Source organism: Podarcis bocagei (assembly GCF_964188305.1).
Source record: "Podarcis bocagei genome assembly, chromosome: 14".
NCBI lineage: Eukaryota > Metazoa > Chordata > Lepidosauria > Squamata > Lacertidae > Podarcis > Podarcis bocagei.
Genome location: NC_138139.1, coordinates 23235056 through 23253234, shown reverse-complemented (window position 1 = coordinate 23253234; position 18179 = coordinate 23235056). Strand labels below are relative to the sequence as shown.

Here is an 18179-nt window from a genome sequence, read left to right as displayed (position 1 = left end):
ATGCAAGAATTAGCATTTGTTGCTCTGGCCATTTTTGCTTCTGACCCTGCATACCACTGTCAAATGACCCTCAAGAGGTTGCCTGGAATTGAACAAGGCCCTAAAGCTGGGAAAGTTTCCCAACACTGGATTTATCATCTTGTGCTGGATTTGCGACGAGGTGCAATACTTTGGTTTACACCTGTTAGAAAACGTAAAACACCACTTCATTTCCTTTTTTAAAAGGAACCAAATGTATTCTTACACATAATCAGCTGGTCCAACATACATTTTGTTCTTGTGAAATTTTAAGCGAGAACAGCCCATATGACGCTGATTGAATCCTGGGAAACGCCAAGAAATTGGCGTATTTTCCAACCAAGATAGTCAATCCATCCACTTCAAACAAACTTTCATTCTATTGAGTTAACTGTGACATCACCTGGAAACTGGGTTGAAGCCTTACCTCAACCAATATGGCCTTAGGCAATTCATCATCTCTCAATTTCAGCTCCCTTTGCAATACATTATGAAATACAGTAAACGCAAGCCTACCTTACAGGAGTGCTCATCAAAATTATATGTGCAAAGCACTCCACATGCACTATGGAAGAGCTATGGAGGTAAACAGTATATTTTTTCTAAAGAGCTTTAATGTGTTTTAGCATTTAACAAGTTATCCTCCATGTTTAGCATACATCATTCATACTAGCAAAGCAGCTTTCCCAAGATTTTGTAAACAGAGAAGTGTTATCTTTATCTGTGTCCATCGTACGGAAAATGGATTCAGTTTAAGATTTCCGATAAGATCTGTGAAAGTTCCTTTTGTAAAGTAAGAAAGCAGCACCTTCCTGTACAAAAACTCACAGAGCGTGCTAAACTTGCTGTAGTCTTTATGATGTTGACAGTGCAATCCTATGAACATCGCTCAGCAGTTAAGCCCCACTGAGTCCAAAGGAACTTACTCCCAGGTAAGTGTGCACAGGATGGCAGGCCAGAGCTCCCAGATCCTATGCATAACTTGCAGGAAAGACCCTCTCAGCGGCCTTTTTTGCAGAACACACACACACAGGTTCAAAACAGCACATACACAGCCAAAAATTCAACACATACTCCACAAATGGAAGGAAGACTAAACAAAGTTGCACAAGAGCCCAGATAACAAGCTTGCTGCAATCTGCCTTTTATAATTAGTTTCTAAGAGCAACAGGGACAGGCTAACAGCTAGGAAAGTTCCCTTATTACTCAGCTGTACGAAAACCGCAGCATCTCCCAACATGTTAGGGAGTTTTACGATTTTACAGGGTGTGAAGGTGTTCAGAAACTTTTGAAGCAAGGCAACTTCCAAGTATTTAAAGCACTTGCAGAGTTTGAGTTCCATACACTCTGCAGATTCACTTTTCTGTATAGGTGGGAAATCCTATGTCAATCAAGGTTTGCACAAGTTCCTTTTTTTTTAAATTAAAGACACTATTTGGGGTTCAATACAAAACACATTTTCTAAGGGGGTGAGCCAAAAATCAGGAGAGAATTTTAAAGCTTTTTAAATGGCACCTACAGAATCTGTCTGGAAAACCCACTCAAGAGAGATAGCTTGCAACAGCATAGTAAGCAGGGAGGAAGTTTAAGTCGACAAAGCACTTCCCAGTTAAGTTTAAGTAGAGATCTTTTTTTCTAAGAAAGAATACCTCAAAAACCATAACCACAAGAATGTTTTGAAAAGGCTGCAATACTACAGTTCTTTTAAGGAAGTGTCTTAATATGGTGAAACAGGGATGGGCTTTCAAGCTTGGAGTATCTAAGATCTTGATGATGAAATCCATTCTTTAGAAGGAACAGATGGGAGGAAGCGAAAGCAAACTACCGGTAATATTTTCCGTTCCCTGCTTACCAGATCTTCTACAAGGGCTTTGGCAATGTGTGAATTTTACAGTAATTTTGCTTAGCTTCTCTTAAGACCCATCAATACATAAACAGGATTAACTAAGCAGGTAGAGAAAAATTCTCACCCCAACCCAAGAATTAAGCAAATTAAGTTATTTCTAGATTTTCACGGTTCCAAATTTCAGAGTAGCAGAACACCCATCATCATTTTTCTAACTATTAACATCATCAAAGCATATTTAAATACTTAAAATAATATCCTAGTAATAGCAAAGGAATCAGTTAAGAGACTTCTCACAATAACTACTTTAATCCTAAACATATACTTAAAAATCAACCAGATTTCAAGACGATACACCTCCATGTGATTAGAAGCAGGTTGTGAGGTGGTTACTCCAAATAACCAAAGTTGCAATCCTAATCCCACTTACTGGAGAGTCAGCCCCATTGAATTCAACGGGACTTATTTCTGAGTAGGCACAGTACTGTAAATCACCACCAACAAAACCTAGGATCCATTGTGGACATCCTGAGCAAAGGACCTTGGCTTTAATGGAGTACTGGTTTACAAGGAAAGAAAAGTCTCCGTTCAAAACATTATAACCAGAACACAGTGTCTTCATCACAAAATCTAAATATCGCAAAGTTGCCGGAACAGAAGGACTTCTTCTGAACAGAGGATAATTATGGCTTCATTCAAGTTAGCCATTTAAAATCAATTTTAAAGCTAGTTCACAAAATGGGGTGGGTGGGTTCTGAATTAGTACAGTACAGAAAGCTGAACTGTTCGTCAAATTTAGAATGCCAGTTTGTTTTAAGATGCCTGAGCCACAACACAGGTAAGTGAAAGAGTTAAGACTTAAGCCTACATATACAAGGAAGAAGAGGAGGAATAATCACCTGTGCCAATTAAAAATTGCCTCCAAGTGACCACATTAAGCATCTTTATGTTTATTTTCCCTTTTAGCGCAACTGGCAGCAATAAGCACTTAAAATAATATTTGTGTCAAAAATGAGTTTTTCCTATAAATCTTCGACAATTTAGAAAATTTGAGTTTATCTGCTTAGGCCCAAGGTCATCTACAGCTGATACCAGGTAATATACTAATATTGTATCTTCTCATTTATAACCCACATTTTAAGTGTTTGATTTCAGTGGTATAACCTCCAGAGCCGAATTTTTACCCTTATTTTTGTTCCGCACAGGGCCAAGGCTTCAACTGCATTCATTTCCTTTTGACATTGTTTGCACCTGCTATCAAATAACTACTCACCTTCAACCCCAATTCCACTGTGAATACCCCCAAACACACCACCTGTCAAGAGAACTGCACAGTCATAACTGCATCCAATTATGCAATCCTTTGCTCAGGTACCAAAACAGTCTGCAGCATCCACAATTCAGTTAGCCAAAGAACAGAGCTGGCAAGCAAGCAAGCTGTAAGAATCGAAGGAGGCACAACCAATACGCAGTATTTAGGAATGCACTCATCGCCATGGACCCTTGACATATAACCTCTCACTGGTGGTTTGCAATGAAATATCCAGTCCCTCTGCCACCTAGGTTCTTAGTCAATACACCAATCCCCTTAGTGGCGAGGCCATTTTGCACTCAAGTATCTAAATTACACTGGGAATTACCTTTTACGCTCTCTCAAGCTAACTATATTCGCTTTATCAGCAAGCACATTAAGAGATATTGATGTTGATACTATACACACACACACTCACAGCTATGAGGGGGTTTTGCTACCTATTCGGAGATAGAGATCTAAGTGAACAGAGCTGCAATGTGCTCTACTAAATAACACAGTTTTAGTGCAGCAAATGGGGACCAGCACTGGGGTGATTTCCCCACCCCGCCACACAAATCAATAAGGTACAGAGGAGGTTGTTTTAATGTCAAAGCAGCCTATATTTGTCAACGCCTTAAGGACTGAATGGAGGAAGCTCAATGCGCACACTCTCTACCTCCGGAAACAACCTAAAGGCCAGGTAAGAATTCAAGTTAAGTGTCCATGCAAAACTCGCCTCATGCATAAGGGGCCGCCCACCTGCTTGGAAAAGCTTAACACGCGATTTGTACCAACACACACACACACACCTCTCTGCATGCAAAACATTTCAGTGCTGTACAAAGACATCTCAGCAAGAACCATAAGCGTCAACAACAGATCACTTGCTTTCTTAATCAACTGTGTTTACTATTTTCTTCCCCAATCACATTTTAGCAACTTTAAAATTAAGTGAATTAATTGAAGCTTCCACATGCCTTCCCCACCCCCAATCTTGGTCTCAACGCTTGTGTATTCCTATTTAGGAATGCATGGCTTCTTATGACCGAAAATGGAAGAGCTTGTAGGACTATGACACATTCTATTTTTTTTAATAAAAAAATCACATAAAAATTAAGACAAAATGTTCCTTCCTCTACTATGAGGAGGGGCTACATCATGAAATTATCTGCTCAGGACCATTTCTCTTAACATGAGCATTAAACACACACACACACACACACACACACACACACACACACACACACACGAGCACCACACAATGAGGGTGCTTTTAACTGAACTACGAAGATGAATTCCCCCCAGACAGAAGCAGCTATGTTATGTTTACTATCTGGAACACACACCCTGAAAAAAGGCCTTTTAGTCCAACAGCTCAAAAGAAACCATTTTAGAAGGAATCCCAATGAATCTAAAAAGAATGTGCAATCTTATTTTATTTGTGCTGGCTACTAAGAATGCTGTTCAGATGTTTCCTTAAGGATGGGAAAGTTAACACAGGTAAAGTATAAAACAAAACTTTTATACCAACATCTTAAAAATCACGCCTGGCATGAAATTCATTCAAGACATTAAATCGCACTTGTTCAACTGTCTACTTCCAATTCTATTGCCAAACATGCATGCAAACCTACGCAGCCATTTAAAATTTGATAATTGCTCTTCCCGCATTCTATCCCCAAAGCAAATTTGTGGCCAATGTTTAAATACAGGAAAAAAAACAAGGCTTTCTGGGGTTCCCCTCTGCTCCTTTTGTGTGTGGCGGGAAAGGTCAAGCAACAATTGCAAAAAATCAATTTATACCCAGAATTTTCACCACATAGTAAAGAAACAAAACAAAACAAAGAGCAACATGACCTCTGTATCTAGTAACCTTACCACAGCAGGTCCAAAGCTCTTTTATCTCCAACCAGCACCCTTTCAACACTTTTTAAAGAAGTGTACTGTATAATAATGGATCACTCTTAAGACAAAGGAGGTGCATTCCTTTTATTCAAGAACATTTTATCACCAAAATAACTGCAGGGTAAACAACAAATCCAGCCGCCAGCTTTGATTTGGGAGCACATTTTTCCCTTGTTTGTTTTTACAGATTCACACATTGTAGTGGCAAAGCTTACAACGCATGAAATGCATCTTTTCCCACTCTCAACCAACGCATTTCTCTGCACCCAGGCAGTAGGAGACAGAGGGATGCAGAGTTAAAATGGTTGCATTGAAGGAATAGCCCCCCCCAAAACTGCACACATACACACTCTCCAGCTCCTCTGAAAGGAGCAAACTGAATAAACCACATGGGGGGGGGGGGGTAAAGAAGGAAAGGAAGCACCTCCGCCCCTTAGCTATTCAAACAGACCATTATCCGTGATAGTTCCAGAGTTATAATTAATTGCAAGTTGGACTTATTTATATATGCATATTTACAACCCAGCTCTCTCCCCCCCCCCGCACCCCACTCCCAATTCCTCTTAGAACCCAAGCGGCGGGCGGGCAGGCAGAGGGTTGGGGGGAACCCGAAATTAAGCCTTAATCGGGACTTTAAAAAAAAAATTCTCCCAAGCAACCAAGACAGACGCTGATCTCGAAAAGATGCGGAAAGGGGGGGGGCGGCTGGTTGGCTGGCGGGCGAGAAACACGCACGCACACAATCCAGACATCTTTGTCCACACACTGGAGACTTTAACCATTTGCAGAGCGATGCGCACCAGCAGAAAGGCGCGCGCACAAGGAACCACGTTTTCGCAACGCAGGAACTCGGGGCACGTTTAGACACAAAAGAAAACAAGAAGCAGGCGGGGAACGGGGAGAGGAAAACACCGCCAGCATCTCTCTCTCTCCCGATCTTCTCGATTGCTCAGACTGCTGCCGGACCCACAGCATTCCCCACATCAATCCCTTCGCCCCCGGGTCGAAAGAGAAAAGCATCTTTACAACTGCGTTGTTGTTTTTTACGCAGCACTGCTCTCGCAACCATTCATCTTTCCTCCTTTTTTGGTCCGCGGGCCGGAGACTCACAGCATCACTCACTAGGAATACAACAATCAATCGAAATGATATTTTCCCCACAAATATTATTCGAATGGTGAGTGCATTATTTCGAACGCATTATTCTCAGCCTAAAATGGTTAGCGCTGGCAGCGTATTAAGAGGACATCACCAGTCTCTCTTCTGAGATTTTAATGTTTGCTTTGATGCGAAGCAGATATACACACGTGTGTGTGTATACACACATACACATAAACACACACAATATGAGGGTTATATAGTCCTGGAATATACATCCTAACAAAAGGGGGGGTGCTTGCTTTTTTTCTAAAAATGGGAATATCTATTCTGCGTTTAATAAACTAGAAATCACACCAACAAATGGAGGGAAGAGGAGGGGTTGTTGTTGTTTTAAACAGCCGTTTTCAGGGCCAATTTCAACAACACACCCGAGCATTTTAAATCACCCACTTTCTCTCTCGTTGCCACCGCAATGCGAGGCACAGGTCTACACCCACCCTAATTAAACCCCCAACACCCATTAAATTGAAGGGAATCCCCCACGCTCCCCAAAATAACAATACTCACTTTTTCCATTTGCTGGCCACATGCAAAATGCAGTCAAGATAATCAGAAGTCCCCCAAATAAGGTCAGAGACCCTCCTCCGGCGCCTGACTTCATTCCTCTTTTTTGTTATTATTATTTTGGAGCAAAACGGCCTTTTCTTGATATATATATATACACACACAAAAAAAACCCAACAGTTTTAAGTCCTCAGTTCTCCTTCCCTCCCCACGAAAAATGATAATGGGGAGGGGGAACCCAAGCGTCCCCTTCCTTCAAAAACTCAGGGGAGGAGGGAAAAATAAGAAATTGGAAAGGTGAAAAAAATACGAGATGTTTTGGAGCAAAGGGGTGTTGTTTTTTCTCTCTTCTCCTCCCTCCTTAGGAAGGAAATTGTTCTGTCCCCCTCTGAATGAGAAACCAAGACGGGGGAAGGGGAGGCAGGGGGAAAAAGCCTGTTTTGGTGCCTGCAAAATAAGGTAACAGACTTCCCCCGCTTTTCCCCCCTCCTGAGACAACTTCTTCCTCCTCCAAAGTACTCCGAGAGGCTGGAGAAAGGTCGCGGCGCTCAGCGTTGCCTGCAGTCACCCAGAAGTAGCAAACATATACCAATTGGGAGCAAACAGTCCGCATCTTCGACCTCCATCTTTTCTTTTGCTCCCCTTCTCTCTCTCTCTTTCCCTCCCTCCCTTTCTCTAAATAAAAACACAGAAGAGGCTGGGAGCTGCGTGCGTGCCTGGGCTTTCCGATAAACAAATGGAGAGATCCGCAGGTCGAAGGATAGAAACGAGGGGAGAAAATAGTTCCAGCGTCCCCCCTCCCCACGCACAATTTTTTTCCTTTTTTAAAAAACACCCGAATTTAAGAGAGCGGAAACCAAGCTTCCCAAACAAACAGCCTTTTTTTTCCCCTTCCCCTTTTGCAAGAAATCTGAGGCTCCCTTAAAGGGATCTCCCAAAATCACCACCACCCCCTTTTTCCTTTTTTTTTTTTTAGCTTTTGACTTGGAGAGAGACAAAATGCGGAATCAAAATGAATGGAAGGAGGCAGAGTGGCTTCCCCCACTCCACCTCTTCCCTCTCCCTCCCCCCCACCCCTCCAGGCGCCTTCCCAAAAAACGGGGGAAAGAACAGAGAAGTCCCAGCAGGCAGAAAATGCAGGCAGCGGAAGGCGGCCGAGGTCGTTTCTTCCTCAGCACTCCATCCCCGGGAGCTGCTGTTTGGCCATTGCAACGAGGGAGGAAAAGAAGGAAATCCAAGCAAAACAAACAAAAATCCAAGCGGCCTTTTCTTTTTGTCTGTGGGGGGTTTTTTTTTGGGGGGGGGACAGAACACAAAAAGCCTTCCCGACGCCTTTGGAAATATATATCTATATTATTTCATTCCATTCCCAATCTCTTCCTCGCCAGCCGACCCAAAGCAAAAGCTGCAATTTGCAAAAAAAAAAAAAAGGAGGGAGTTGTAAAAACGCCAGGCGATGGTTTTGGTGCTGTCTTGCTGGGGATCCGTTGGGGCTGAAGAGGAGGCGGAGGGAGAAGGATCCAGTCGCTGAAGGTCAAAGCTTTGCAGCAAAGCAAGCAAACAAACAAAACGAGAAAGCCACCCGACGCTCGCTCTCCTCTCCTGGAGCTCCTTTTCCTGGGCTTGGCAGAGGAAGGAGGGGGCGGTGGGCGAGCGTGTTGTCCAGCCCTGCGCTCGCTTTCTCCGCAGGAATCCGCCTCCCCGTTGCAGAGGTTGGCCTTTGCACAGCGTCTCCTCCCGCTGCTGCCGCCGCCGCCACCGCTGCGGAGCGAAAAAAGGAGGAGCGCCAGATGGGTCTTCCCTTGCTTTGCTTCTCCTGCCGCTGGATTCACACGAAGATTATTTTTTAATTTTTTGATTGAAGGGTCTTGTTGGCTTTGCGCAAAAACACACCCTCCTCCAAGAAGGCGCCGTGCGAGGCTGCAAAACGATGCAGCCGGCTCTCAAGCAAGGATCCCGGTTGCTGTGCGGGGTTTTTTCCCCCCTCGGTTATTATGGCACAGGGACCATGGCTAGGGAAATCTGCTCGCGCACGCGGGAGCGTGCACACACAGCCCAGAGAGAGAGGGAGGGAGGATCGGAGAGGCGCCCTCGGGATCGCAAAGCAACGGAGGAGGTGGAAGCGGACTGCGCTACCACAACAGCGGCAACAACAACACCCCCCCCCCGCAACACACACACACACCCGAGAGGAAAAAAAGGAGAGGGAGGGGGAAGAGGCCCAAGCGGCGCGCGCGCGCAACAGCAATTTGCAAAAGCAACCAGCGCGTCCGCAAGGCCCGGGCAGGCGCGTGGTAAAAACAGGAGCCGCTCGAATCCAGGAACGGAGCCGCGTTTGGCGGCGCAGGGAGAAGGAGCGCGCGCCGGTGGTGGTCAAAAGCGGCGGCGGCTGCAGCTCCTTCTTACAACAAGGCGAGCCGGGAGGAAGGCAAAGCTAATGGCAAAAAGCGAGGAGAAGGGGGAAAGGGAGAGAAACGGATGGGGGGGGGGGAAGCACGGTTAATAAAGCCCGCCCAGGAGAAGCTGCGCGCAGGCGCTCCTAGCAGCAGTTGCATTGAAACGCGCTGACACGCTTCTCTCAAAAAGCGTGCCCGCTCCTCTCGAGTCGGAAGTAAGCCTTTATGGATGCAACGCAAAAGGTTTGCAACAGAGCTGCTTTGACTGTGCAGGGGGCGTGGTTGAGGTGGCAAGGCGCGCGCGGATGTGATCCTAAGCGTGGTCTTGCTCAGAAGTGAAGTGCCAACTGGGCTTCGGCGGGGCGTGCTTTCCAGTCATTTATAACCGCTTGGAATTTTTTCTTTTGCAACACAAGCGGTATATAAATTTTAGCGGGGTGTGTGTATGAAGGAAACTTGAAGGCAAGCAGGGAGGACCTGACTGCAAGAGCAGCGCTCCCCACTTGTGATTCTTTGCAACTGGTCTTCAGAGGCAGTCCTAAACTAAAAGGACCGATCCGCTGGTCTGTCTTAACATGAGAACATATGAGGAGCCCTGCTGGATCGGGCCAAGGGCCCATCTAGTCTAGCAACCTGTTCTCACATTGGCCAAGGACAAGCAGGACCCAAGAGCGACAGTGATCCCCAGCAACTGGTATTCATGGCTCTGAATATCTATTATATAATATCTGCTGGATTTTTAGTTTGCTTTGCTTTGCTTAATTATTCCAGACCTCCCTGGGTGAACTGGATGCCCTTGATGTAGCCAAGGTTAGCTTGCCAGGAGGTCAATTAATTGGCATTGGCTATAGGCAGATATAGGATGCAGGTGATGCTGTGGTCTAAACCACTGAGCCTAGGGCTTGCCTATCGGAAGGTCAGCAGTTTGAATCCCCGCAACACCCTGTTGCTCAGTCCCAGCTCCTGCCAACCTAGCAGTTCGAAAGCTTGCCAAAAAGTGCAAGTAGATAAATGGGTACCACTCCCGCGGGAAGGTAAATGGCGTTTCCGTGCACTGCTCTGGTTTCACCAGAAGCGGCTTAGTCATGCTGGCCACATGACCTGGAAAAACTGCCTGCGGACAAACGCCAGCTCCCTCGGCCAGTAAAGCGAGATGAGCGCCGCATCCCCAGAGTCATTCGTGACTGGACTTAACTGACAGGGGTCCTTTAACTTTTTATGGGCAGATGTAAAGGGCCAGGAAGAGACAGCATGGGAGCCAAGAAAGAGACTGTTTCTCAAGTATTTATGTATTGCAAAAGTCTTAACTTTCTCTCCCTCTTCACACACTCCAAATGCTTCAAAACTGTCAACACAAAATGTTTGGCCTAACATGGATTTCAACAAAATGCCGTTTACGTAATATTGTTCTAATTTTGGGTTTGGAAGCATCACATCAGTAGCAAATGCAACCTAGTTTTATACCATATCAAAAGATGTAAACACTTGTACACCACTTAATAGGAGAGACCCCTTTTTCCCTCCCTCCCTTTCTTTCTTTTTCTTTTTTAACCTGTCAGTAGCACAGGGCGACTGAAAAGCGTTAAGGGCAATCTTCATAGGCTTGCCAACTTTTTCTCTCTGTCCCTGTGCCTTTACTAACAGCCTTTACTGACACAGAAATTTAGTGAGGGAAGCTTTCCAGACAGTTCTGTATCTGTCACTGGAAAGTGTCACCTCTTTGATTTAGGCATGCCAGATGTGTGTGTGTTTAAGGAAGAGCAGAGACAGTGAAAAAGTTGGCAACTTAACCAAATTTGTGCTGAACAATCTTGAGGCTGGAAAAGAACTGTGGCTCCAGATGTAGAGCATCTGCATTGCATGAAGAAGATCCCAGGTTCAATCCCCATCATCTCCAGGTAGAGCTAGGAATGTTCCCATTCTGAAATCCTAGGGAGCCCCTTACAGTCACAATACACTGTGTAGACAGTTCTGAGCCAGAAGTATTGGCAGCCTAAAAACTAGCTTCCTATTTTTCTTACCCAACCTGTGTGGTCAGGAATGCATCCTGTTGTTTGTCCATGGGATCTAAAACAAATAGAGCTTCTGTATATGGAGGCCTTATTAAAATCGGAGCTTGTCAGTTTTTATTTAGAACCTGCCTGTCATCCATTACCAGTTGCACTGGCTCCCGGTGGAGTATAGGGTCAGGTTCAAGGTGCTGGTTTTGACCTTTAAAGCCCTTTGTGGCTTAGGGCCCGCGTATTTATGGGACTGCCTCTCCTGGTATGCCCCGCAGAGGACCTTGAGGTCCATGAATAACCATAGTTTAGAGGACCTGGGCCCTAAAGAAGTCAGACTATCCTCCACCAGGGCCAGGGCCTTTTCAGTGATGGCTCCGATCTGGTGGAATGCTCTGTCCTAGGAGACTAGGGCCCTTCATCGGGCCTGTAAGACAGAGGTATTCCGCCTGGCCTTTACAGTGGTACCTCAGGTTAAGAATTTAATTCGTTCCAGAGGTCCGTTCTTAACCTGAAACTGTTCTTAACCTGAAGTACCACTTTAGCTAATGGAGCCTCCTGTTGCTGCTGCGCCACCAGAGCACAATTTCTGTTCTCATCCTGAAGCAAAGTTCTTAACCCGAGGTACTATTTCTGGGTTAGCGGAGTACTAATAACAGCAGCTTTTAATGTTATTGTTATTCATGTTTTTATACTATATTTTATGCTGCTTCTAGGTTGTGTTACAATTAAGTGTTTTAAATTTGTTGTTAGCCGCCCTGAGCCGGGTTTTCTGAACCGGGAAGGGCGGGGTATAAATAAAAAAATATTATTTATTATCCAAAGATCACACACACACACACTATTTTATCCTCACAACAGCCATGTCAGGGAGGCTAGGCAGAGAGAGAGAATGACTGGTCCAAGGTCACCAAACCATTTTCATGGTTTAGTGGGAATTTAATCTTGGGTTTCCCGACTCTTCCTCCAGCATTCTTGAGTTTGTCTAACCCTTTTTTGAAAGATATTCAAAGTAGTAAGCCTTACCACATCTTGTGACATTGCTACTAAGATGCTAGCCAGTACCACATGTGCCTGAATTCTGTGCATGCTGCTGCTATTATTACTAGTAGTAGTAGTCATCTTTATATCCTATCTTTCTCCCAAGCTCGGATTCAAGGTGGCTTACAACATTTAAGAAACATTATGAAATACGAAGTAATCAAAGCAAACTAGTTAAGAGCAATAATTAAAATGCATCAGAACACATTTGGAACCATTAACTTTGCTGTTAATCCTACTTCCCCTGTTGCTTCCACCCCCGTCACTAACATCCTACTCACCTTCCAGGTGGAAAACATGACTGTTAAGAACAGTGTAAGAGCTGCAACACCTGCCCTTCTGCACAGATACACTGCAAACCACTTGAGATTTTGATCAACCAGAAAGGTGTCCCAGATTAATAACAGCACAATCCTAACCATGTCTGCTCATAAGTATGTCCTATTGAATTTAATGGGACTTTAACATCTAGGTAAGTGGTTTTAGGATTATAGCCTAAGGATAGCATCCCGTGCTAGTCCTACTTAGAGTAGATCTGCTGGAATTAGTAGCTACTGATTTCAGTGGGTCTAAGTTGAGTACAGCCTTAAATCAGTGTATATTTTTCAAATTTTTAAGAAGGAATACCTGTGAGATAGTGCCTTCTTCAGCAAAAAAATAAATAAATGCATGCACCATTTTGTTTTTGGAGAATTACTGCTTTTTTCATTAAAAAAATTAATTGATTCAGTATGCACAATCAGCTACAATTCATTTGATTAGTTAGCTACAATCAAGTGACAGCCCTAAAAAAAGGTGTTTCAACAATCGGAAGTTGCAATTGCACATTCAGAGCAAAGGGTTGTCTCTAGTTTTACTCAGAGTAGGCTCACTTAAATGAAGGGACCTGAGATAGCCAAGTCCATTAATTCCAATGGGTCTAAGTATGACTAACGTTGGGTATGACCCAAAGCTATCAAATGCAACACAGAAAAGCAGTTTGTACTTGCAACGTCCGTCTCACAACTATATGAAATGCAGCAAGCCTCCCTTAACGGGCCGAGCAATCTCGGTTATCAACTAGAAGGACAGAAGAGGGTTACCTGCAGAAGATGCATCATTTACTGAAAGTTTGGACTGAAAGCCCCCTTGATCTTTCTGTTGGATCAGGAAGGTGGAATCTGCCACTGGTTTGTGGCGGTTTTCAGCAATGCATTTTAACCCTACCTAGAAAAATGGAAAATGCAACAAAAATATACATCCCAAGTTGCAAATCAGTTAATCATAACTTCATTTTGTATTAAGATTGGGGGTAGGGAATGTTCCATGGGAATTTTGCCTTAAGAACAGAACCGTTAGAGGGTCCTCCAGTTTCTCAAAACAGACCACATGATTGTTTTTATATTTAAAAAAAGACCAGTTATACCGTATAGTTTAAAATGCTGATTACCATAACCATCTTAGCTGATTTCCATTTGCTGTAGGGAACGAGGCAAATATTAGCATGTTGTGAAGAACAACTTTTAAAAGCATTTCAGACTTGATAGTCATCAAGGTGACATCAGGTTTTCCCTGCATAGTCCTGCGTTCTGTGTGTTTTTCTACATTTTGTATGACTGCATCGTTGAGAAATGGATTACTCATATAGGTGCAACGCTAGCCAGATGGAATACTGGTCCCAATATGAGAGAGAAGGGAAGAAGGCTGGTCATTGTAAGGGGCTCGAGAACACCAAATTAAAACCAACCTGGACACGAAAGTGAGCAAAGTTCTGTGTGGATCTTGTTAAACCTCATAAAGCATTCATTTAGAAGGGAAAGTGCACTTAAAGTAATAACCCACAAAGTATTTATTCAAAAGGGAATTCCCTCCCTCCCATGTTCATGGTGAATGTACGACAGTGTTAAATCATGGTGGCCTCGTTAACAGATGAAATGATCATGGAAATCATAGAATCATAAGAGTTGGAGGGGACTACAAGGATCATCTATTTGATTGATTAATCATTTGCCTTTCAACCAATTAAGTGGTTGGGTTTAATTATATTTTCTGGTGACCAAAGCCTAGCTATTGGGGGGAAATGGAAGAAAGTGTACAATTTCAAAAGTAAAAGAATGGAAATCCTTCTTTAGGGTTATTCAAGTCCATTTGTTTCAGCAGATGTATAGTACTCCAAGTATAACTTAACGTTGCATATCTCCCGTATATACCGTATTTTTTGCTCTATAAGACTCACTTTTTCCCTCCTAAAAAGTAAGGGGAAATGTGTGTGCTTCTTATGGAGCGAATGTAGGCTGCGCAGCTATCCCAGAAGCCAGAACAGCAAGAGGGATTGCTGCTTTCACTGCACAGCGATCCCTCTTGCTGTTCTGGCTTCTGAGATTCAGAATTTTTTTTTCTTGTTTTCCTCCTCCAAAAACTAGGTGCGTCTTGTGGTCTGGTGCGTCTTATAGAGCGAAAAATACGGTATATATATTACATTCTTCATTGTAAAAGACACCAGAACCTAAAAGAATCAACCAGAGCACTCTTTAATTGTGTTTTACAGGTCTTTCTTAATTGACTTTATTGCATTTTATGTTGTAAGGCTACTTGACATATTTTTTTTAAGTGTGGATCACAAATATTCATATAATAAATAAGTCAACCCCAGTAATTAGTGTGCTGTTGTTGTTTTACATTTAATACTCTGTCCTATAATCTAGAGACACCAACAGTGGCTCACAATAAGGATGAAAAACATAGTAAAAAAAAACACCTATGCAGTCTTTCAGTTAAAAATAGCAGCTCTACATTATATGCAAGCAGACAGAATTTGTCAGTTCCTCAAGTGCAAAACTAAATAACTAGTTCAGAACATTTTCTGAACTCTTCCTATACACTTGTGAGGCTTAAGAAGTCTACTGTGTTTTCTATGGATCAATAGCAGAGGCAGCAAGTGTCAATTCCCTCAAAAGTTGATAGTTCAAATCTAGCTTTCATTCAGCATAACTATTATTTTTTGTTAAAAATAGTTAATATAAATATATGTAAATAATCCCCCAAACATTCTAATTGGCAATTCCATAGGGAGCTCCCCAAATTAACACATCTACAACACAATCATGGATATGTATTATGAGATCACCCATCTTACATACCGGTAATTCCATGTTTGCTCTGTCCTCCAGAACAATTAACATCTGGTGGCTAGAATGACCTTCCATCACCCATTATATTTTGCATGATCTTCTGCAGCAGACATCTCTGGGATAACAGTCAGTGGCTGAACACTTGCACCAAAACCACTGTATACACCCCAGATAACAATAAATGGCATAGAAAACTACACTTGGGGAATGGGTGAGTGCAGACCAGCCTTACCCAATCTGGTGTTCTCCAGATGTTGGACTCCCAACTCCCACGACCCCAAATCAACGTGGGTGGGCAGTGTTCACAGTTGGAACTGTAGCCCAACAACATCTGAGGACTCAAAATTGAAGAACACTGTGTTACATCCGCTAGCACGGTCTCCTATAATATCAGCCACATCTTCAGGGGAAACTCAAAGGAGAACAAGATGGAGATAGACTTGTCCTGTTATTTCCCACAGTATCTGGTAATCTGGTGACCATTTAGCTGCTGGGATAAGTTCAAGGTGCCGTGTGGAGGGGGGAAGTGAAACACACAGAGTACGCATGCGCATTCAACTGCCTAACAGCCTCCGAGTCACCCAGGACATCACAGCTGCAGAGATGACAAGAGTCATTCCATTGTCTGGAGAGGTTACTTCCTGGCTCACATGGAGAAGCCGTTTTCAACAGAGCCCAATGATAACAGTACAATGGTACCTCAGGTTACATACACTTCAGGTTACAGACTCCGCTAACTCAGAAATAGTACCTCGGGTTAAGAATTTTGCTTCAGGATGACAACAGAAATCGTGCTCCGGTGGCACGGCGGCAGCGGGAGGCCCATTAGCTAAAGTGGTGCTTCAGGTTAAGAACAGTTTCAGGTTAAGAACGGACCTCCGGAACGAATTAAGTACTTAACCCGAGGTACCACTGTACTGATGCAGCACTGGGTATTGAAAATTTGTGTCCATAACCATTTTGTGCCTGGGACAACCTCCACATGCTATGCCACTGGATGCTCAGAATCCCCTCAAAAACAACAGGGAAAACACCTACACACACCCCAAAAATAAAAATGCAGGGCAAAAAAACCCCTCCCAGCCCCAATACTTTGCTCTGTTGCCTTTCTAAGCTTAACACCATCACAATCTCCTACAGCAGAGTGTTCCACAGGAATTGTTATTCATCAATACTGACGGCTTGGTAAAGTTTGTACTGATGGCTAATAATATAGTAAGTTTTGAGAAGGTTAATTTAGTGACTCTTGAAAATTGTCGGCTTATCCAAATTCACTATATTTAGCTCTTTAAAAAAATGTTTCCCACACTAAACTGACTTTGTGGGGAAACCCAACTTTTAAAATTGGGGAAAAGATGGTGATATAGAAAAATTGGATGGACGTGGTACTTTGGATAGATTAAGGTGAATTTTTAGCATACACCGTGTTACGAGATAAATACCAGCTATCGGATGTAACCCAGTGGCAATACCTACAGCTTCAACATTTGTTAAAAACTTTGTTTGAACCAACAGCATTTTCAGCTACTGAGACAGCTGAGATACTAGAACTTGTTAAATCCTTCAAAACTAAAAAAAAACCCTGTAATAATTTTTTATAGATATTTATTATCATTTGATATGCAGATGTTAAGAAATGAATGGAACAAAGAATTTGAGGTTCCTATATTGCCTTGACAGTGGGAGAGTGTATTAACTTGTATAACAAGGGTGCCGATGAACCTTGAATTACAACTTACACAACAGAAATTTGTATTTATTGGACCCCACTACATTTGTATGGAAAAGGATTACAGTAAGAAAGTGTTTCACTGGAGATGTAGTAAGGATATTGTTTCTTTAAAACAAACGTTTTTTACAATGTTCTATACTTAGTATGTTTTGGAGAAAAATAATGGATTATATAAATATGACACTGGAAAAAGCTAAAATTTTCAGAGGATAATATTCTTTTGAACTATATACCTAACTACACTAACTACATGGAATTTGACACCTGGACAATGTAAATGGATACCAAAGCATGAATAAGTATAATGAAATTTGGAACTCATTTATAAAAAATAAACTAGGTTAAAAAATTTAATTGTTAATAAATGTTATAGTGATTTACTATTTTCTTTTCCTTTTTTCCTTATTTTTTACTTAACTTTTTTCTTTTCAAAAATAGCACCTTTCAAGTAAAGAATAAATAAATAATATAATATTATAATATAATAATACAATATAATATTAGACCACCAAGGAAGACCTTTTCATCCAAACATGCTTGGCTTCTTCTGTTGAAAATATACTTCACACTGTTCAGCCTCTTAATGAATTTTCATTGTAGTGTTTGAGTATAAATTAAAATTTTATTCTAATAAACAATGCTGGTGTTGTTGGGGGTTTGTTTTTTTAAAAAAAATACATTCCTCGCAATCCTCTCTGTTTGCAAAATGTTTCACTGTTTTGAGGATAATTTGTGTCTTGTTTATCAGAATAGTTCAGGGGCAGAATCAGGCTGGAATACAGGGTTTTTTTCCAGCAGGAACTCACTGGAACTCAAGCTGGGTGCCATTACCATTCTAAGAGAAAGAGGGTGGTCTTAGTGGTGAGTGGCACCTCTTTTTCTAGAAAAATAGCACTGCTGGAATGTGATGGGTTTTGAGTGGGATCAGGGCAGAGGTAGGCAGCTCAGAGAGGGAGCCACGGGAACCTGGTGGATTCTAAATATCTGGTCAGAGGCCTCCCTTGTGACAGGCTGCCACTGGGAATAACACAGGTAAGGGGCCTGGCACTGGTAGTCGCCTCCCCCCCCCCCCCAGCGAATATGTTACTACTGGTTTCTCAGTTTCTCATTTCCCTTAAGTTCAGTTCAACACATAGATTCTTTTTGTTTTGTTTTGTTTCTTCTATTTTTTA

General features: G+C 42.7%; 1 protein-coding gene and 1 long non-coding RNA gene across 3 annotated transcripts in view; both read right to left on the bottom strand.

The window, feature by feature from the left end:
* Positions 1–9083, bottom strand: part of IGF1R (insulin like growth factor 1 receptor) — a 190665-nt gene extending 181582 nt beyond the window's left edge. The window contains exon 1 of the mRNA XM_081171034.1: positions 6732–9083. Coding sequence (XP_081027160.1) covers positions 6732–6825 — 94 coding nt within the window. The 5' untranslated portion in view covers positions 6826–9083. The remainder of the gene's footprint in view (positions 1–6731) is intronic.
* Positions 9084–11574: 2491 nt separating this feature from the next.
* The window catches only part of LOC308573933, a 55038-nt gene continuing 48433 nt past the window's right edge, over positions 11575–18179 (bottom strand). For both annotated transcript variants that reach the window (XR_014002255.1, XR_014002256.1), the window contains exon 4: positions 11575–13371. This is a non-coding gene — a long non-coding RNA (uncharacterized lncRNA). The remainder of the gene's footprint in view (positions 13372–18179) is intronic.